This window comes from Heterodontus francisci, chromosome 42, assembly GCF_036365525.1.
Source record: "Heterodontus francisci isolate sHetFra1 chromosome 42, sHetFra1.hap1, whole genome shotgun sequence".
NCBI lineage: Eukaryota > Metazoa > Chordata > Chondrichthyes > Heterodontiformes > Heterodontidae > Heterodontus > Heterodontus francisci.
The window spans coordinates 23,266,704-23,288,433 of record NC_090412.1 but is presented as its reverse complement, the minus strand read 5'-3'; the positions used below and the strand labels follow the sequence as shown (position 1 = coordinate 23,288,433).

General features: G+C 44.7%; 1 protein-coding gene across 5 annotated transcripts in view; it reads right to left on the bottom strand.

Annotated features, from left to right (window-relative positions):
* Nucleotides 1–21,730, bottom strand: part of washc2c (WASH complex subunit 2C) — a 71,939-nt gene that overhangs the window by 31,165 nt on the left and 19,044 nt on the right. For 4 of the 5 annotated variants that reach the window (XM_068020211.1, XM_068020215.1, XM_068020212.1 and 1 more), the window contains exons 9-18: nt 21,564–21,659; nt 21,378–21,465; nt 21,157–21,231; nt 15,711–15,823; nt 14,836–14,908; nt 13,490–13,549; nt 12,451–12,618; nt 7,499–7,611; nt 7,106–7,204; nt 6,031–6,126 (exon numbers count right to left, since the gene is read on the bottom strand). In XM_068020211.1, coding sequence (XP_067876312.1) covers nt 6,031–6,126; nt 7,106–7,204; nt 7,499–7,611; nt 12,451–12,618; nt 13,490–13,549; nt 14,836–14,908; nt 15,711–15,823; nt 21,157–21,231; nt 21,378–21,465; nt 21,564–21,659 — 981 coding nt within the window. The remainder of the gene's footprint in view (nt 1–6,030; nt 6,127–7,105; nt 7,205–7,498; nt 7,612–12,450; nt 12,619–13,489; nt 13,550–14,835; nt 14,909–15,710; nt 15,824–21,156; nt 21,232–21,377; nt 21,466–21,563; nt 21,660–21,730) is intronic. The other variant, XM_068020214.1, reaches the window with a different exon arrangement.

Below are 21,730 nucleotides of genomic sequence, written 5' to 3'. Positions count from 1 at the left end.
AAGTCAAGAAAAGCAAGAGCCATGTTTTTTATTGTGGGGATAAAAAGCTAATCATTATGTTGCACTTTATGGTTATTATGATTATTTTAATGAAGAAAATCATCGTACGCTAAACAGACCTGCTCGAGTGGTCATGGTTACAGATAATGTCTTAGGTTCGATGAACAGGTTTTATGGGTACAACCATTATTGTTTCTAATGGAGCTGAGACATTAAATTATTCTGAATGTTGTTATAAGCTTTTATAAACAAAAAACCAAGCATCAGTAGCTGAAAAAAAATTGTCTTAATTCTACGCATCTTAAGTTATGGCTTGTTTTAAAGATGACGTTACTGCCAAAATTATTGCTAAAAAAAGTCAAAAGTGTGAAAATTCAGTTAGGTACATTTTATTTTAGTTTTTAATTGATAAATAACATACAGGTACTTAATTTGTGGATTTCATCTTTGACCTCCTTGTCTCGAGAGACAATGGGTAAGCGCCTGGAGGTGGTCAGTGGATTGTGAAGCAGCGCCTGGAGTGGATACAAAGGCCAATTCTAGTGACAGACTCTTCCACAGGTGCTACAGATAAAATTTGTTTGTCGGGGCTGTTACACAGTTGGCTCTCGCCTTGCGCTTGTCTTTTTTCCTGCAAACTGTCAAGTCTCTTTGACTCGCCACACGTTAGCCCCGCCTTTATGGCTGCCGACCAGCTCTGGCGATCGCTGGCAACTGACTCCCATGACTTCATGTCGCGTTTGCAGACATCTTTAAAGCGGAGACATGGACGGCCGGTGGGTCTGATACCAGTGACGCGCTCGCTGTAGTGTGTCCTTGGGGAACCTGCCATCTTCCTTGCGGCTCACATGGCCAAGCCATCTCAAGCGCCGCTGGCTCGGTAGGGTGTATATGCTGGGGATGTTGGCCGCCTCAAGGACTTGTGTGTTGGAGATACGGTCCTGCCACCTGATGCCAAGGATTCTCCGGAGGCAGCGAAGATGGAATGAATTGAGATGTCGCTCTTGGCTGACATACGTTGTCCAGGCCTCGCTGCCGTAGAGCAAGGTACTGAGGACACAGACTTGATACACTTGGACTTTTGTGCTCAGTGTCAGTGCGCCATTTTCCCACACTCTCTTGGCCAGTCTGGACATAGCAGTGGAAGCCTTTCCCATGCGCTTCTTGATTTCTGCATCGAGAGACAGGTTACTGGTGATAGTTGAGCCGACGTAGGTGAACTCTTGAACCACTTCCAGAGCGTGGTCGCCAATATTGATGGATGGAGCATTTCTGACCTCCTGTCCCACGATGTTCATTTTCTTGAGGCGGATGGTTAGGCCAAATTCGTTGCAGGCAGCCGCAATCCGGTCAATGAGTCTCTGCAGACACTCTTCAGTGTGAGATGTTAATGCAGCATCGTCAGCAAAGAGGAGTTCCCTGATGAGGGCTTTCCGTACTTTGGACTTCGCTCTTAGACGGACAAGGTTGAACAACCTGCCACTGATCTTGTGTGGAGGAAAATTCCTTCTTCTGAAGACTTGAACGCATGTGAGAGCAGCAGGGAGAAGAAGATCCCGAACAGTGTAGTTGCGAGAACACAGCCCTGTTTCACGCCACTCAGGATAGGAAAGGGGTCTGATGAGGCGCCGCGATGCTGAATTGTGCCTTTCATATTGTCATGGAATGAGGTGATGAGCTTTGGTGGACATCCGATCTTTGCTAGTAGTCTGAAGAGACCATGTCTGCTGACGAGGTCAAAGGCTTTGGTGAGATCAATGAAAGCAATGTAGAGGGGCATCTGTTGTTCACGGCATTTCTCCTGTAGCTGGCGAAGGGAGAACAGCATGTCAATGGTGGATCTCTCTGCTCGAAAGCCACACTGTGCCTCAGGGTAGACGTGCTCAGCCAGCTTCTGGAGCCTGTTTAAAGCGTCTCGAGCGAAGACTTTCCTCACTATGCTGAGCAGCGAGATTCCACGGTAGTTGCTGCAGTCACCGTGGTCACCCTTGTTCTTATAGAGGGTGATGATATTGGCATCGCGCATGTCCTGTGGTACTGCTCCCTCGTCCCAGCACAGGCAAAGCAGTTCGTACAGTGCTGAAAGTATAGCAGGCTTGACACTCTTGATTATTTCAGGGGTAATGCCGTCCTTCCCAGGGGCTTTTCCGCTGGCTGGAGAATCAATGGCAACACGGAGTTCCGATTTTGACGGCTGTACGTCCAGCTCACCCATGACAGGCAGAGACTGGGCTGCATTGAGGGCGGTCTCAGTGACATTTTCCCTGGAGTACAATCCCAGGTAGTGCTCAACCCAGTGGTCCATTTGCTTGCATTGGTCAGTGATTGTGTCCCCTGATTTAGATTTGAGGGGGGGAGGCGATCTTCTTGATGGTTGGTCCAAAAGCTCTCTTAATGCCATCATACATTCCTCTGATGTTTCCAGTGTCAGAGGCCAGCTGAATATGACTGCATAGGTGTTGCCAGTAGTCATTTGCGCAGTGCCTGGCTGTTCTTTGTGCAGCGCTTCTGGCTGCTTTGAGTACTACGGATGTTAACTCTCTGGGGGCTTTCTTGTAGTTCAGCAGTGCAATGCGCTTAGCGGCTATGACAGATTCCAGCTCTTCAAAGTGAGATTGAAACCAGTCTGCATTCTGCTTCACACGTTTGCCATAGGTGGTCATAGCTGAGTCATAGATGGCATCTCTGATGTGGGCCAACCTGGTCTCTGCATCCCCTGTAGGAGTGTTTTGAAGGGCTTTTTCAAGTGAATTTAAGAACTTATTTAACAGCTGTGGATGTGAAATTCTGCTAGTGTTGATGCGCGGGCGGCCCTTCTGCTTGGAGTGATGCAGCTTCTTTGGTTTGAGTCTAACCTTGCTGCACACCGCGCCACCCTTCACGCTCGACACTCTGGACGGGCAACTGAGATTCCCGCCGGCTCGGGAGCAGCGACCTCGCTCCTTCATCTTAAATCCGGCATCGGTATCATTGAAGGACAGGAAGACCACATGCTGTGTTTGGGGAGCCCGTCCACCAGAGCAGCGATGGACGACCCCAAGATCCAAAATCCATTTTCCAGCGACCAGAGGCGACCCCAGGGTTTAGGCGGCTCCTCAACTTCTTACTTTTAAAAACTTTTACTAAACCTACCTAAATCCAGTTTATAGCCTTGACTCTGGTTACTTGCAGTATTTCACTGCAAACAAGAGCTGATGAAATGTTTTATTACCTTCACCCCCTTCCCCCACCCCCTCCCAGCTCACCCCCCTCCCCTTTCCCCCAGCAGCCCCCTTCCCAGCTCCCCCTCCGCTCCACCCCTCCCCCTCACACCCCCTCCCCTCCCGCACCCCCTTCACCTGAGCAGGGGCCCCAACAACCCCACTGCCTTGTGGGCATCTCGGGAGAGACCAAGGCTAAGGGAGTATATCCGGAGCAGAACCCCGAAGGCGGTCATGTGTCACCTTTCCAGCAGTTCCTGTAGCCATACCGGTGCCAAACGTCGTGCTCTGCACTCCTTTGGACCCCACCAGGAAGGCCGAGAGGGGGGTTTTGACGCTTGGGCAACTCAACCTCCATACATCCGCCCAGGCATGTGCCATGGAGAGGTCACTCCATAGTCGCCTCACAGCGACCAAAACAACACGGAAGGCGGCAGTTACGGGTTGTAAGTCCAGCTCAGTTGGCGTAGAGATTGGGCGCCATGGGTTGCCTTTGTCGGTGGGAGAGGTCATCGCATCTCACGGGACAGCCTCCGCCCGCCTCAAACCGGGCAGCCCCCGGTCAGTAAGCTTCTGTCCCGCCACAGTCCACCTGCTTCAATGGGTGCTTCAAGCTCAGGGTCACTGCCTGACAAGTGCTCTGTAACACCATACCAAACAGCACGACAAAAAAAGGAAAGAAGGTACCAGCCCTTCGTTTTGCAAGCTGGAACGTCAGAACTGTGTGCCCTGGCCTGTCGGAAGACCTTACACAAATCAACGATTCTCGGAAGACCGCCATCATTAACAACGAGCTCAGTAGACTCAATGTGGACATTGCAGCACTTCAGGAGACTCGCCTCCCTGCAAGCGGATCTCTAAGAGAGCACGACTACACCTTCTTCTGGCAGGGTAGGGATCCTGAAGAACCAAGACAGCATGGAGTGGGCTTCACCAACAGAAACTCTTTGCTCAGCATGGTAGATCCACCCTCAAATGACTCGAAACGCAATTAGTGTATTTATACATATGAATTATGCATTCTACCAGAGACACCAAGCAATTTGCCAAGTATTTGGTTTAGAAATGCCATAATTTTGTCTTGTGCCTCCCACTAGTTTTTATTCTCAGCAAATTCTTTTTAAAAACAGGCTCTTCAGGTGAAAAAGGTTGCTGACCCCTACCCTAGGATGTTGGCCATGAGGTCCAAGGGATTTGACAGCTTTTAGTCTCATTAATTTCACCAGTACTATTTCTTTACAAATACTAATTTCGCCAAGTTCCTCATTCTCACAAGACCCTTAGTTCCTATTTCCGGAATGTTTTCTGTCATCCACCGTGAAGACGGATAACAATGCATTTGTTTAATGTCTCTGTCATTTCCTTATTCATTATAATTTCTCACGTCTCTGCCTCAAAGGGATCCATACTTTCTTTCGTTAATCTCTTCCTTTTTACATACCTATAGTTGGGAGGTGCAGATAAAGAAAAATGTATGCAGCAAACTGTGATCTGGAATGCACTGAAAGGGTAGTGGAAGCAGTTTTAATAATAGCATTCAAAAGGGAATTGGACATATCAGTGAAAAGGAAAAAAATTGCAGGGCTATCAGGAAAGAGCAGGAGAGTAGGACTAATTAGATAGCTCTTTCACTGAGCTGGCACAGGCACAATGGGTTGAATGGCCTCTTTTTGTGCTGTATGATTTCAGTAACAGGTCAAACACCTGCCCCCATTTCGCACATCAAATATAACTGCTTTTGCCTCTGGCCTTCAGTTAGGATATCAGTGGATCAATCGCCCAACAATAGCAGGCAGGGTTGAGTCAATTAACCCCTTAGAATAGGCACCTTAGAAGGACAGTTGGGAACTAGGGTGAAGGCTTATACTGACAGACATGAGCAAAGAGTCAACTGAAAAGTTGCAAAGACAAAATATGTAAGGACCCAGTGGGTGCTGTGCTACTGGTCGAGAGCATGAAGGCGTTTAGGAACAAATCTGTCTACAAAGAGCATTGAGCCAGGACTGAATACTGCAGTTATAAGGATGAATGAAAACTCTCCTGCTCCATTAATCTCTTGAGGAGAAGGTGTGCATGAATACACCCTGGTCCACAAAGTTAAACGAGTGAGGTAGAATTCATGATAAGGCAACAGAAGAATGGGATTAATAGTGTTGAATTTCCTCATTTCTTTGAAGAACTTAGCTGCAACAGAGCAGCAGTGTCAGTTAGAGGTTTCACTGCAGCAGAGAAAAAAGACTCATTGCCATTACCATTAACCAAGACCGTCCCATTCAGTGTTCAGTCCAGAGTGTTCAGTTAGTTTAGAACTTTACTGCATACAATGCACAGGAAACTGAGTGACTCAGTTACCAGGAAAAAGAACATTTTTTGGAGGTCAAACTCTGTTGGATACTCAGCCCAATGTAATTATCTCATTATATCACCTTCTAACAGAAAGAAAGAAAAAGGAAAAGATAGACAGAAAGTAAGAGAGAAAAAGATAAAGAAAGAGACAATAAGTGAGAAAGATGGAGAAATAAAAAGACACAAGAATAAATTACAGGGATTAAGGAAAGCCATGTTTCTTTCTCAGGTGAGGGATTGAATAAAAGTTGGATCAAATTTGTAGCCCACTCGAATCTTGTTCTTGTGGTTCACAGTGCCACAATTTGAACTCTTCAATGAGATCCTTTCGTAGCTCCCTTCCTGGTACCTCTGCAGATTATTTAATTAAGGAAGTATTACTTTGGTCTATAAGGATTGCACAAGATTAGAAGAACGATTGTTGAATAAATTTTTTTCCTAAAAGGACTTTTTTTTTGTACAGAATTAACAAAAATTATTTTACCTCATCATCATCGAAGAATGAGATTGAAATCTGATTGGATCTGCTCTGGCCTAAGGATGATTGGTTTCTTGTGTCCTTGTTTGAAGAGAATAAGTCCTGTTATGAACAAGAAGGGGTTAGAGGCAGGTGAGGATCCAGTTGAGAGGCTGAGCTGCACAATCCGAGAAACAACTCTTTCACTTGCTGCCAAACTCAATTACAATGTCATCCAGTGAATGAGTGCAAAGAATTAGCGACACAAAGATTATTGGTATTTTATCCATATTGTATGGTTATCTAAGATTTGATCCCCTCTCTGTGTCAAGTTAGCTAATCTCAACTGTAGTGCAACCGGCCTGAATGGGTTAGGGATAGCGAAAATTCAGGCAGGGATCCTACGTCTGACTGCAACCCAATGACACCTACTGGAAGTCTGCACATGAAATCTGGACAGGATCTTGCTTGGCTGGAATTCTTGGAACACATTGGGAGTGGGTTAGGATGTTGCTCACTGGAAACAGCTTGCCCAATTCGCCATCGAGGGCTCACATGAGTTTAGTCAAATATGAGAGGATAATCAGCCCTTGTGTAACAGCACACCAACAATTGGGAGGAATTATGGAAAAACAATAAAGAATCTTTCAAAATGCTGAATTTCATTCATGCCAAGGTTAAAAATCTCCCAAAAAAAACAATCAAATTGAGCATTCTAGAAGTACAGCAGCCTTCAACATCTGCTTAATTCTTATTGGCCTTGGTCGAAGACTGAAGAGTAACACAGCATTTGGTACAAGGTCAGTGTTATGTGTGATTTTTCTGTCTGGGACTGTAACTTGCACATTGTGTGCTGATGGCTGCTACAGGATTCAGAATTTCACCTAACAAGGCAGAGTTTACAAGAATTTTTCCTTAAAAAATTCTATTTCAGGGAAAGTAAGAGAATAAAAACGTCCTGCAAGTAGAAGTATGCAGCAAAAACAAGCAGCACTGTCCTGGAATTATCAGAGAACCAATTGTAATATTCGCATGCATCTAGGGACCTGCGCAGCTGGTATCATATCAAGAATACAGAAGTCTCAGAGACCACTTCCCTTACCTGAGAGTCATCATCATCAGAGAAGAGACCAGAGCTGGTCTGGGATTTCTCGGCAAGCAGGGGCGAAGATTCCACTACTTCAGAGTGTGGCTCTGCATTCTTGGGAATACGACAAAAGCAAATTCAGTATCCAAACAACTCAATTCCCATCAAAGTCTCTTTTCTCTCCCCAGCTTTCCCCCATCCTCTACTGAAGGGACCTACTCAAGGACAGCTGCAGTATCGCAACAGCTCAGCCAAGTGAAAAGTCATTGCTTTCCAAAGAAAGCTTTTATATATAAAGTGGCACATTATGTATGGTTCAAGAAAATATGTACGGAATGCTTGCAATGTTAAAGTCAACCAGTAATTACACTTCACACACTGTAGTGTCATTCTAAGACACTAACTCACCTGCTGTGCTCTCGATTTCTCTTTGGCTGGTTTTGGTGTGACACTAGTTTCAAAGAGTCCACTGTCCTCGCTGTCATCAAAGAGACTTGCGGGCAGCTTGGGTTCAGTCGGAGCTAACATAAAAATTAGAAGGGCAAAAATGTCAATGCAAAGTGTTATGACCAGGTGAGAAAGAGGTCTAGGGTTCCCTTTCAGCCTTCACCTGGTCTTACTGTAACAGGGTTTAATTTTAAACACACTGTTTTTAGCTTCCCCTTGGTGATCCTTGTTCACCGCTTTCCAATTATAAGGCAAATAAACTGGCACAAACAGGCTTTCTTAGGTTTAAAGAAGAAAAGCTGAAATTTATTAAACTTAAACTCTAATTCGGTTAACGCCTACGGATACACGACATGCCCACGCTAGCATGCAAACGCGATACACCCATACAAATAGAGACAGAAAAGAGAAGAAAAATAAAGTGGAAAAGTTTGAGGCAATATCTGTAGAGTTGTTGCTACGGTTCTTCGAGCTCACTGTAGAGTCCTTGATTGTAAGTAGATCTTGCTTTTCATTGGGGCCCAATATTCTTCTTAAACCTTGTTCACTGTAGGAGACTTTTCTCTCGGGGTTCATGTGTCTTCAGTGGATTCAGAGGCTTGTGAGAAAGAGACAGGAGCAGACAGGAGAGATCTTCTCAGTCCAGGAACAGACAGACAGTCTGACTTCCAACTCTCTGTGGCCAGTTCAAAAGAAAACCCTGGAACAGCCAGGTAGTCATGTGACCAGCTGGTCTAACCAGTCCTGGCCCTTGTGGATTGTATCCTCCTTAGCAGGCCCTGGAATGCACTTCCTCACTTTCGATTTCTGTTGGTATGTAGATGTTTTTTTCCAGCCACGGCTGATCTGTTGAACAAGTCAATTCCTCACTCCAACAACAGTTAAAAATCAATGTTTATGACAAAATTAATTTGCCTCATTCTTGGCAGGCAGGGGCCTAGCATGACAAAAGGCTTTGCAAAATCATTTAATACCACAAGGAAAATAACCAACAGTCACACAGAATATGACTAAGTTTAAATGTTACTAAACTATCCAACGTCTTCTTACCCAATATAGACAGAGATTTCGAATTCTACCATTAGCCCATGACAGGGGCTGGCTTCCTTGCACTTTCCTCCCTCTACCTGAGTATTTCTAAATATTCAGCAAACAAAGATCCTCTGCACTTCCAAATGATGAGGTGTGATCATCAGCGTCACAGAATTGTTGCAGCTTAGGAGGCCATTTGGCCCATTGTGTCCGCATTGGCTCTATAAAAGAGCAACACCCCCAGTTCCATTCCCCTGCCTTCTTCCCGTAACCCTACAAATTCTTTTCATAAACTGTCTAATTCCCTTCTGAATGCTTTAATTGAACCTGCCTCCACCTTGTTCTCAGGAAGCGCATTCCAGACCTTAACCACTCGCTGCGTGAAAAAGTTTTTCCTCATGTCACTTTTGCTTCTCTTACCAAATACTTTAAATCTGTGCCCTCTCATTCTCGATCCTTTCACGAATGGGAACGGTTTCTCTCGATCTACTTTGTCCAGACCCCTCATGATTTTGAATACCTCTATCAAATCAACTCTCAGCCTTCTCTTCTCCAAGGAAAACAGTCCTAACTTCTCCAATCTATCTTCATAACTGAAATGCCTCATTCCGGGAACCATTCTCGTGAATCTTTTCTGTACTCTCTCCAATGCCCTCACATCTTTCCTCAAATTCGGTGCCCAGAATTGGACACAATACTCCAGCTGAGGCCAAACTAGTGTCTTATACAAGTTCAACATAACTTCCTTGCTCTTGTACTCTATGCCCCTATTAAGCCCAGGATACTGTATGCTTTATTGACTGCTCTGTCAACCTGTTCTGCCACCTTCAATGACTTATGCACAAATACACCTAGGTCTCTCTGCTCCTGCACCCCCTTTAGAATTGTGCCCTTCATTTTATATTGTCTCTCCATGTTCTTCCTACCAAAATGAATCTCATTTCTCAGCATTGAACTTCATTTGCCACCTGTCTGCCCATTCCACCAACTTGTCCATGTCCTTTTGAAGTTCTACACCATCCTCCTCACAGTTCACAATGCTTCCAAGTTTCATATCATCCGCAAACTTTGAAATTGTGCCCTGTACACCAAGTTTGAGGTCATCAATATATATCAGAAAAAGCAAGGGTCCCAACACTGATCCCTGAGGAACTCCACTACACACCTTCCTTCAGCCCGAAAAACATCCATTAACAACTACTCTTTGTTTCTGGTCACTCAGTCAATTTCGCATCCATGTTTCTACCGTCCCTTTTATTCCATGATCTACAAGTTCGCTCACAAGTCTGTTGTGTGGCACTGTATCAAACGTCTTCTGAAAGTCCATGTACTGAACATCAACAGCAGTGCCCTCATCAAACCTCTCTGTTAGCTCCTCAAAAAACTCCAGCAAGTTAGTCCTATGACTCTATGACATGATTTTCCCTTAAGAAATTCCCCTGGCTTTCCTTAATTAAGTTGCATTTGTCCATGTGGCAATTTCTTTGTCCAGAATTATTTTTTCTAGAAGTTTCCCCACCACTGAAGTTAAACTGACTGGCCTATAGTTGCTGCACTTATCTTTACACCCTTTTTTGAACAAGGGTGTAATGTTTTCAATTCTCCAGTCCTCTGGCACCACCCCCGAGTCTAAGACTGAAAAACTATGGCCAGTGCCTCTGCGATTTCCACCCTCACTTCCCTCAGTATCCTTGGATGCATCTCATCCGGCCCTGGTGCTTTATCCACTTTAAGTACTGACAGCTTATCTAATGCTTCCTGTTTATCAATTTTAAACCCCTCTAGAGTCTGACTTACCTCCTCTTTCAACATTGCCTGGGTTGCATCTTCTTCCTTGGTAAAGACAGATATAAAATATTCATTTAATACCTCGGCTACGCCTCCATGCGTTAGTCCCCTTTCAGGTCCCTAATCGGCCCCAACTCCTCCTTTTACCACACTTTTACTATCTATATGCCTAAAGAAAACTTTGGGATTTCCTTGAATGCTAGCTGCCAGTCTCTTTTCATGCTCTTTCTTTGCTTCTCTTATTTGCTTTTTCAGTTCCCCTCTGGACCTTCTATATTCAGCCTAGTTCTCAATAGTATTTTCTACCTGGCATCTGTCATAAGCACTTTTTCTTTATCTCTACCTCTTTTGTCATCCAGGAGCTCTGGATCCGTGATTGCGGCAGTGCAATCACTTCTGATTGTACAACCTCTTGCTGCAGCATTCAGAGGTCCTAGCGCACTCCAGCAGGGTTTGTTCATGACAGTATCACATGATGTTGAAAGCAGCTATAGGGATGACGATAGCCTGACATCTCCCAGTCTTGCTGTGATAGCACCTCCCAAATCTGTGACCTCTACCACCTAGAAAGAGGAGGGCAGCAGGTGCGTGAGAACACCTTCCAAGTCACACGCCATCCGACTTGGACATATAGCGTCATTCCGTCATCATCGCTGGGTCAAAATTTTGGCATGCCCTACCCAGCAGCACTGTGGGATTATCACCATATGGATTGAAATGGGCCAAGAAGGTGGCTCACCACCACTTTCGCAAAAGCAATGAGTTATGAGCAACGTACGCTGGCCTTGCCAGCAACACCCACAGCCGGAGAATGAATTTTTAAAAACTTAAATCAGATGAGATTTTTGCCAGTGAGTGCATCATTTACTCCCATACAATAAATCCAACACAAAGCCCGAGGCCTGCACCTGCATTGATGCTGAAGTCTCAGGTGTTGATCTGGACCCTTCTCCAGCATGGAATCCAAACAGCTGGAGAACCCATAAGATTGAACTGTGCCCAAATTTTCTCAAGTGTTTCTGCAACTCACCAGCCAAGCACTAGCTAATTCTGCTGCAGCTTTTTAGCAAGACGACCTTGACCCTCGCACGCAAAACAGAATACTTATTTGTAGGAAATACGCGTTAATAGACAGACCTGGAAACACCTGCAGTAACATTTGTTCATTAATATTTTGCTTTCGCACATTCAGCCGCTATGTTATAAAGCAATACAGAATTTTTAAACTCTTCCTTTAGGAAATGCAGAGTGTGACGGCGTGAACTGTGAGGTTTGTGAAATGCCCAAAACCATACAGGGACTGGGGGAAAAAAGGCTCCTCACGAAAACAAATTAAACACAAATCTGCCTCACAGCAATTTCTATCTGTACCAATGGAGCAGATAAATGTGATTTATACGGATATGGGTACATGCACCAGGCTGACAAAGCCACAAGAACCACTTGACTGGGGGGTGGGGGAAGCAAATACAGGCCAGGGCTTTTGATGAAATTACTCGAACAGCGCAACAGAGCGCTCTGCAGTCCCCAATAGTCTGTGCCCTGGACTGAACCAATCTTATTGCTGAATGAACCAAATCCCAAAATACAGGTCAACCACCATTAACCTTTGTCCCTGATGCAATCTATTAGATCATGTTCAAATGCCATTGGAGGCAGCAATTTACACAATGTGATGAAAAGGAATGGTAGCTTTGCAGGGCGCCCCTGGAACAGTCTGAAAGTTTTGATGATCTGATTTCACTTGTTTTGTAGCTTGCCTTATTTACAATTTGCATTCATATAGCATCTTTAAAGTAGTGAAACGCCCCAAGGTGCTTCACAGGAGCGACTGTTAAACAAAATTTAACACAATAAGGAGATATTAGGACAGTTGTCCAAAAACTTGGTGAAAGAGGTAGGTTTTAAGAAGGTCTTAAAGGAGGGAGAAGCAGAGAGACTGCCTCTCTGTTACCGTTAACTTTACATGAAGCATAGTTCACGGATGTTACTGCTACTATTCTGGTCTGCAGGGCAGGTTTTATTCTAAACCCAACTTTAATTAAGTATGACTACAGTTGTTGGAGTTAGCTTGAAACAAGCCCCTGATTTACCCGCTGTTGAGGTTTTCATGTTTGATCCAAATAAATCGTCATCTTCCTCATCAAACAGTCCTCCAGCATCCGCTGGTTCTGGAGCCGGGGAGGCTCTCGTCATCTTTTCCTTTACTCGCTTATCATGGGTCATCTCAGAAATCACATGGGCACCAAATAAATCTCCATCTAAAAGGGAAATCGAAACAGTCACAAAGTATCCCTGAGCAGAGACGTAAACAAACTCATATAAAGGCACACAGCTAGAAATTAAAAACTGAAGATGGTGGAAATACTCAGCAGTTTTGACAACCAGACGTGGAGAGGTTAAACTTTTCAGTGGAACCCCTCACCACATTGGGTTATGAAGCAGATTCTCCGCCTCAAAACATTAATCCTTCTTTTCCACCATCTTCAGTTTCTTTCAGACCTTTGTTATTTGTTTCTTCCTAACTTGACAGCTAAACTCTTTGGTAAGGTGCAAGATGAGATTTTTAAATTCCTGTTACGGGGAATTTTGAGTGGCATGGCACACTGACCTCTGCAGCCGATTTCCAGATAATTCCTCCTCGTATACTAAGGACCATGTCATGGTGCAAATGTGGAAAATCTGCCCTATAATCCAAGCGCAACCATGGGATAAGAAACCTTCTCTGACCCCAGTGACTGACTAAAGCATTATCCAGTTATTCTTTTCTCTGTTCTTTCCCCCACCTGAAAACCACTGGTTCAGGTTTGGCTATGCTTCCAGGGACAGTCGCCACTTCTGGAGCGTCCCTCCAAATAGCCAATCTTGATCTGTAAGTCTAAACAGTGTCAGGCTATTCAACCATCATGTGGCATATTTCGGATAGACAAACAGCAAATAGCAGTTGGGAGTTTTAACAATTCCATATGTTCCACTATGCTCTTGTGCAGAGAGTACGTTGCATAAAAGTCTCCAACCACGGCTGAATAATGACGCCATGGAATAAATACATGCACTCACAGACAGAGTTAGACACAAGACAAGACTGTTGTTCAGTATTGGTTCATCTGTTGTTGATTACAGAAAACCTACCCGGGTAAATAGAAACTGCTCCAACTGGTACTTTTTTCCCAGATTTTCTTACAGCAGGTTCTGATTTTAAAATTAAAGGAAAAAGTTTAAAATGGGAAAATCATCAAAAGAAGCCAACACAACCTCAGACCCTCAATACTTTTTGCTGCTTTCAGACACGGCTTTGATACAATGGGCTAACAGTCCGAGAACTGCGGCCCCTCATTTAATCTGATCTCCGGGAAGGTGCCATACTCCAGGAGAACAGGTCCCTAGTGGCAGCGGAAAGCACATTAAAAAGCATCAGTGCTGACATTTTCTCAAACCAACAAGATTTCTGTGAATAGGATCTTCCAATCTACAAAGAGAAACTTCCAACAATCTGAGCTAAACTATTACCAATATCATAAAGTCCACCCACAAGAAAGCAGAGTGTGTAAGTAATCAGAGGGGACGAAAGCAGTCAAAACACAGTTCCAGCCACAAAAAACGGATTCCACCATCTATAGTGCCCCAGGTTACGGATGGTAGCCACCTTTAGCAGGAAGTTATTTGCCATTACCGCCAATTACAAATGCACCGTTTAGAACGTACTAAATGCACCAGCTATTTTGAGCAGACTCCACTGTTCAATTCGACAGTTTTCACCTCATTAAGGTGCGGTTACCTTGGATACCAAGCCCCCCCGCCAAGGAGTGTCAGGTTGTGTTAATCAGCAAACATTATTTGGTGATATTCTGAAAGGGAAGTTGATGTTTGAGAAGCACTACACCATTTACCGACCACGTCACATAGGGAGCAAACCAGTACCAACACACTCACTGTAAGCAATGGGTACAGTACTCCCCCTATAAGCAGCAACACGCTGAAGTACATTGACACGGGACACGCCACAGTTTGAATTTTGCGCCAGCGTCCAGCAGTTTTAGTGTAGGGCTCTTAAGACGAGGTTAGTAAGCACCCTTTCATGGAGTTCCCATCATTAGGCTTCAGGGACAGACAAAACATCTGACAAGAAGCAGTTTGGTTAAAATCTAACTCAGCAACTGCAATGTTGTAATTATGCACCAACTCAGAGGAAAAGCAAATTTTTTTTTTTTAAAAAGACTCTCAACACCGACCCCCCACAAAGCTGCAATTCCAGCTTTCATTACAATAGGCTAACCTCTGTCAGCAACAAGGCCAATTTAGACCTGCACGACCACAGAATCTAATGTTGGACACATCGTTTTAATCAAGCTCAAGAAAAACTAGGCATGAATCATTTAGGAATATTAATTTCTTTTTGGATAATCATCACTTTAAATCCTTGCAAGTAAATTATAGACGCCGGCTCTCAACACTCAATATCTTATCATACTGCTCACCATAACTAACAGCTGGTTTCACTTCCTTCCCTTTGTCAAGTTCCTCCTTTGGTGCCTCAGCAAAAAGGTCACCCTGGAAAAGAAAGCAGGAACTTTGTGATTTTCATGCAGTGACATGTTAACTCTGGAACCTAGCTTTCAATCCAAATTCGACTGCAACCCCACCTTACCACCTCCAGCACTGACCACGCCCCCCCCCCCCCAATCCCACCTCTACAGCTGAGGGGCCAAATGCACTATCTAGAGATAACCAGAAGCTCCCAGGTGCCATCACTGACTTACAGAATCCCAGCCAGGGCAGGAGTGGAGGCACAACAGTTTATGCCAGTCTCTGAGGGATGTGGGGGGATAAACTTGGGCCCTTGAATCATCAACAGGGAGGGCGTGGGGTGGAAGAAGGGACTGGGGGAGAATGGAGAGCATGCACAATTGTGTAGCCAGCTGATATCACCCAAGGTCAGACATGAATAGCAGCCGCTTGGGCAGGTAAGAGCACTGCAGCACCGATGGACCTGGATCCCAGCACGTCAGTGATAGCAGAACAACAGAAAACTGAGAACCAGAAGCTCACCTACTTTCAACCAGCTGTACAAACAGGTCCAAACCCCCGTTTCCAGTGGGAATGGGTGTACACCAAAGTATTCACAATTCTGTCGTAACAGATTAAACAGGCATTCAAGCTTAGCCAGCAAGGTTCATACCCTGGTCCAGGGTGGAAGGACAGTGTGAACAATTTCCATTTGTAAAGCTCTCCTCACATCGGAGAAACACCTGAGTATTTGTCAATTAATTTAACTCACAGAAATCTCAGTTTTTTTTAATACTATCTGGATTCTATATTTCAAATTTCTATACAGCAAAGTCTCAGTGTCAACCTCATCATCGAAAAGGCCTTTCCCTCCACTGAAGAGGCCACTTTTGCTGCAAAATGGAGAATAATCGTCATCGTCATCTGCATTCTCAGTTGTGAATAAGTTCTTGTCATCTTCTGACACATGAAAGAAAAGCACATATTATGGGTGAGCACAAGCATTCCAATCAAGTGCAGTGAAATTGTCAAACATGTCCAAACTGTAATAAACACCCAGCAAAATGTTAGATTCTGCCCTTCAAAACCTGGTTTATGTCCAGAGGGGGTGCACAAAAGGTTAATACACAAGGTAAGTTCACGTGGGATTAGGGGCAATTTATTAGCTTGGATAGAGGATTGGCTAACCAACAGAAAACAGAGAGTCGGGATAAATGGGTCTTTTTCTGGTTGGCAAGATGTGACCAGTGGGGTGCCACAGGGTTCGGTCCTCCTGCCCCAACTATTTACAATCCATATAAATGACTTGGATGCAGGGATAGAGGTACTCTAGCCAAATTTCCAGATGACACTAAAATAGGTGGGACAGTAAGTTGCAATAAAGAAATAAGAAATCTACAAATGGATATGGATAGATTAGATAAATGGGCCAAAATCTGGCAGATGGATTTTAACGTGGATAAGTGTGAGGTTATCCATTTTGGTCGGAAGAATAGAAAGGCAAATGATCTAAATGGAGAGAAACTTCAGAGTGCTTTGGTGCAGAGGGATCTGGGTGTCCTCGTGCATGAATCGCAGAAAATTAGTTTGCAGGTACAGCAGGTAATAAGGAAAGCAAATGGAATTTTGGCATTTATTGCTAAAGGAATAGACTATAAAAGTAGGGAAGTACAGTTGCAGCAACTGTACAAGGCATTGGTGAGACCGCACCTGGAGTATTGCGTACAGTTTTGATCCCCTTACTTGAGAAAGGATGTAATTGCATTGGAGTTCAGAGGAGGTTCACTAGATTGATTCCAGAGATGGGGGGCTTGTCTTATGAAGAGAGATTGAGCAGTTTAGGCCTTTATTCTCTGGAGTTTAGAAGAATGAGAGGAGATCTAATTGAGGTATTATAAGATGATTAAGGGGATTGACAAAGTAGACATCGAGAGGATGTTTCCTCTTGTGGGGCAATCTAGAATGAGAGGTCATAGTTTTAAGATAAAGGGTAGCAGATTTTAAACAGAGATGAGGAGAAATTACTTCTCTCAAAGGGTCATAAATCTGTGGAATTCACTACCCCAGAGTGTGGTGGATGCCGGGACATTGGGTAAATTTAAGGAGATAGACAGATTTTTAATTAGAAATGGGTTGAAGGGTTATGGAGAACGGGCAGGAAAGTAGAGTTGAGGCCAAGATGAGATCAGCCATGGTCGTACTGAACTGCGGAGCAGGCTCAAGGGGCTGAATTGCCTACTCCTGCTCCTAGTTCTTATGCTGTCTGGGTAAAGTACTGGTTGGTTATAGGTCTGTTACAGGTGATGGGAACAAATTGATTAATTAAGAGCAGCATACGAGGAGCACATTAACATTGAAAATTTACTGGTGTAAGAGTCTTCCACCCACCTCCATCTAACATCGTAGTATTGGTCAATATTTTAATAAGGCTACTGGCAGCACAAGCAGTGACTCACCCTGGAATACAGCAGTGGAGCTCCCAGCATGACCGGGCGAAACATCATCGCAGCCACACACTGTTGCAACTTGATACACTTCAGGGCGCCCACTGTATGCCCCTATCACAACATCTCATCCAAAGGCTCATTAATATTGTTGTCGTGGCAGAGAATAATTGCCTTCTCCCCAGCCTTGTCAAATACAGTCCCCCACAACCACGATACACACTATACCAATATCTGGGCCTCAACAAACAGTAAACAACTCCAATGAGCTTTTTCAACATTGTAAGAATCTGCTAGCCTTCACAGTCCAGCATCAGTATCCTAGGTGTTGACACTGAGGAAGAGTAGGTTCCGATTTATGATTTATATCATGTACCTGAGCTCAGAATAGAGTTCCCTTTTCTCAAAAATTTTAATCTATCATTAAGTGGCAAGTAACTCACCTCCTGACTTCCCAAAGCCTGTCCATCATCTACAAGGCACACGTCAGGAATGCGATGGAATACTGAAATAAAAACAAAAGTGTCGGAAATACTCATCAGGTCTGGCGGCATCTGTGAAGAGAGAAACAGAGTTAATATTTCAGGTCTATGACCTTTCAGTTCTGATGAAGGGTCATAGACCTGAAATGTTAACTCTGCTTTTCTATCTCCACAGATGCTGCCAGACCTGCTGAGTATTTGCAGCACTTTATATTTTTATTTCAAATTTCCAGCATCCGCAGTATTTTGCTTTTATATTAATGTGATGGAATACTCCCCACTTGCCTGGATAAGTGTAGCTCCAACAACACTCAAGAAGCTTGACGCCATCCAGGGCAAAGCAGCCCACTTGACTGGCACCTCACCGACTACCTTCAACATTCACTCCCTCCACAACCGACTCATAGTGGCAGCAGTGTATTATTATTCTTCTTCTTTGGTCTCCTTGTCTCGAGAGACAATGGGCAAGCGCCTAGAGGTGGTCAGTGGTTTGTGGAGCAGCGTCTGGAGTGGCTATAAAGGCCAATTCTAGAGCAACAGACTCTTCCACAGGCGCTGCAGATAAAATTGGATTGTCGGGGCTGTTACACAGTTGGCTCTCTCCTTGTGCTTCGGTCTTTTTTCCTGCCAACAGCTAAGTCTCTTCGACTCGCCACTTTTTAGCCCCGTCTTTATGGCTGTCTGCAAGTTCTAGCGATCACTGGCAACTGACTCCCATGACTTGTGGTCAATGTCACAGGACTTCATATCGCGTTTGCAGACGTCTTTAAAGCGGAGACATGGGCGGCCGGTGGGTCTGATACCAGTGCCAAGCTTGCTGTACAATGCGTCCTTGAAGATCCTGCCATCTTCCATGTGGCTCATATGGCCAAGCTATCTCAAGTGCCGCTGGCTCAGTAGGGTGTCTATGCTGGGGATGTTGGCCGCCTCGAGGACTTCTGTGTTGGAGATACGGTCCTGCCACCTGATGCCAAGGATTCTCCGGAGGCAGCAAAGATGGAATGAATTGAGACGTCGCTCTTGACTGACATACGTAGTCCAGGCCTCGCTGCCGTAGAGCAAGGTACTGAGCACACAGGCTTGATACACTTGGACTTTCGTGTTCCGTGTCAGTGCGCCATTTTCCCACACTCTCTTGGCCAGTTTGGACATAGCAGCGGATGCCTTTCCCATGCGTTTGTTGATTTTTGCATCGAGAGACAGGTTACTGGTGATAGTTGAGCCTAGGCAAATGAACTCTTGAACCACTTCCAGAGTGTGATCGTCGATATTGATGGATGGAGCATTTCTGACGTCCTGTCCCATGATGTTTGTTTTCTTGAGGCTGATGGTTAGGCCAAATTCGTTGCAGGCAGCTGCAATCCAGCAGTGTATAGCATATACAAAATGCACTGCAGCAACTCACCAAGGCTCCTTCAACAGCACCTTCCAAATCTGCGACCCCTGTCCCCTAGAAGGACAAGGGTAGCAGCTGTGTGGGAACACCACCCACTGCAAGTTCCCCTCCAATTCTCAGACCATCCTGACTTGGAACTATATCACCATTCATTCATCATCGCTGGGTCAAAATCCTGGAACTCCCTCCCGAAATGTACTGTGGGAACACCTTCACCACATGGACTGCAGCGGTTCAAGGCAGTTCAGCACCACTGTCAAAGTTAATTAGCGGTGGGCCATAAATGCTGGCCTTGCCACCAATGCCTACACCCCGCATATAATTTTTTTTTTTAAAGGATTTAGGGGTTAACCTTTGTTAATTTAAATTGACAAACGGTTGTATATTTTATTCTTGTGCTTCTGGCGTGCAAACACAAAGTTCAAGTGTTTTCAGTATTTCATAACCTTACTAGAAATGTACAGGAATATTTTGCACCCGTTCTATGTTCTGTCCAAAACATCCCCAATACAGTTTAAAATCACAAGCTTTGCGATTGAACTTGGTTCTCCCTTTTTGAGAACAGTGACAGTTTCCACACATATGCTGATGACACCCAGCTCTACCTCACCATCACCTCTCTTAACCCCTCCACTAAATTGTTTCACTGCTTTTCCAACATTCGGTACGGGATGAGCAGAAATTTCCTCCAACTAAATATTAAGATCACAGCTATCATCTTTGGTCCCCACCACAAAATCCAGTCCCAAGCCACCAACTCCATCCCTCACCCCGACAACTGTGAGAGGCTGAACCAGACAATCTACAACCTTGGTGTCGTATTTGACCCACGAGATAAGCTGCAACATCACTAAGACTGCCTATTTCCACCAATGTAGCATCATCCAATTACACCCCAGCCTCAGCTCATCTGCTGCTGGAACCCTCATCCATGCCTTTATTGCCTCTAAACTGTCCCAACGCACTCCTGGCCAGCCTCTCATGTTCTACCCTCCATAAACTTGAGGTCATTGAAAACTCTGCTGCTCATGTCCTCACTCACACCAAGTCCCATTCACCCATCACCCCCATGCTCAATGACCCACGTTGGCTCCCAGTTAAGCAACGCTTTGATTTTAAAATTCTTTCCTCATTTTCAAATCTCTCCACTGCCTTGCCCCTCCTTTTCGCTATAACCTCCTACAGCCGTTCAGCCCTCAGATATCTACGTTCCTCCAATTTTAGCCTCTTGTGCATCCCCGATTTTAATCTCTTCACCATTGGCAGTCATGCATTCAGCTGTCTAGGTCCTAAGCTCTGGAATTCCATCCCTAAATCTCTCTAACCCTCTATCGTTCTTCAACACACTCCTTAAATCTTACCTCTTAGACCAAGCTTTTGGTCGCCTGCCCCAATATCTTTATGTGGCTCTATAAGTGTTAAACATTACTTGATAACGCTCTTGTGAAGAGTCTTGGAATGTTTTACTGTGTTAGAGGTACTATATAAATGCAAGTTGTTGTTTATTTCTCCTCACCTAAAGACAATTGCTGGGTTTCAGAAGCTTCCACTGACCTTTTATCCACCTAAGTGCTAACGATATGTAAGCTCCGATGGCAGGCTGTTCAACTGATGGCTATTAGTGTCACTACCATGTTCGCGCCCTCATGCAATGCCCACACTTGTACTTCAATCAGGGACCATTCGATAGTAACCAGGACCTGTAATGCTGACCAATTCACCACCACCCCACACAGAAAGGCAACTCTATCATCACTATCACTGCTGTGGCTGGAGTCAACTAACTCAGCATAGATCAGCAGCCCAATGTGGGACCGATCCAGAAACCACTGGCAAGCCACGACCGAACTTTGTTCACATGACCAATAAAGTCCCTGCTTGTGCTCCCACTCACACAGGAAGTTCCCAGTTTGACAACCTCCACATATCAACACTTAGCCCAAAGCTTCCAATCAGAATCTTATTTCTGACCTTGACGTTTAGCCTTTTGAATTCCTTTCTTGACCTTTACTCGATTCTTCGTTGCCGACACCCCCAACGTCAAAGCTGTAGGATGATGAATAAAAAGAAATTCAGACAAAGACTTCGAACCATGCATGATGCAGGGGAAACTGATCACAAATAAAGAAACCATTGTTTCACAGCACCTGCCCTCACCCACCCCTTCATTCCCCAAAACAACCATTAATTACATGCACTCTCTTCATCTGGTTTCTCTGGGCTTTCTCCTTGAATCCGTGCTGCTAGTTCTTCTGCAAAGGAGGTTTGTCCCGTCTTTTTCTGCAATGTAAAGAAGGTGAAGTATGTTACCAATGAAAGGCATTCTTTAAAATTACTCTCAAATGCGCAATTTCATCAGACTGTGAAGAACTCCTCACCATGCTCGTCACATCCCCGTCATCATCCTCTTTCTCAGACTCATGAAACAAATCAGAGTCGTCATCTTCATCCTCATCACTGATCAACTGCTGTTTCTACAACAACAACTTGCATTTATGTAGCATCTTTAACATAGTATAACATCCCAAGGCACTTCACAGGAGCA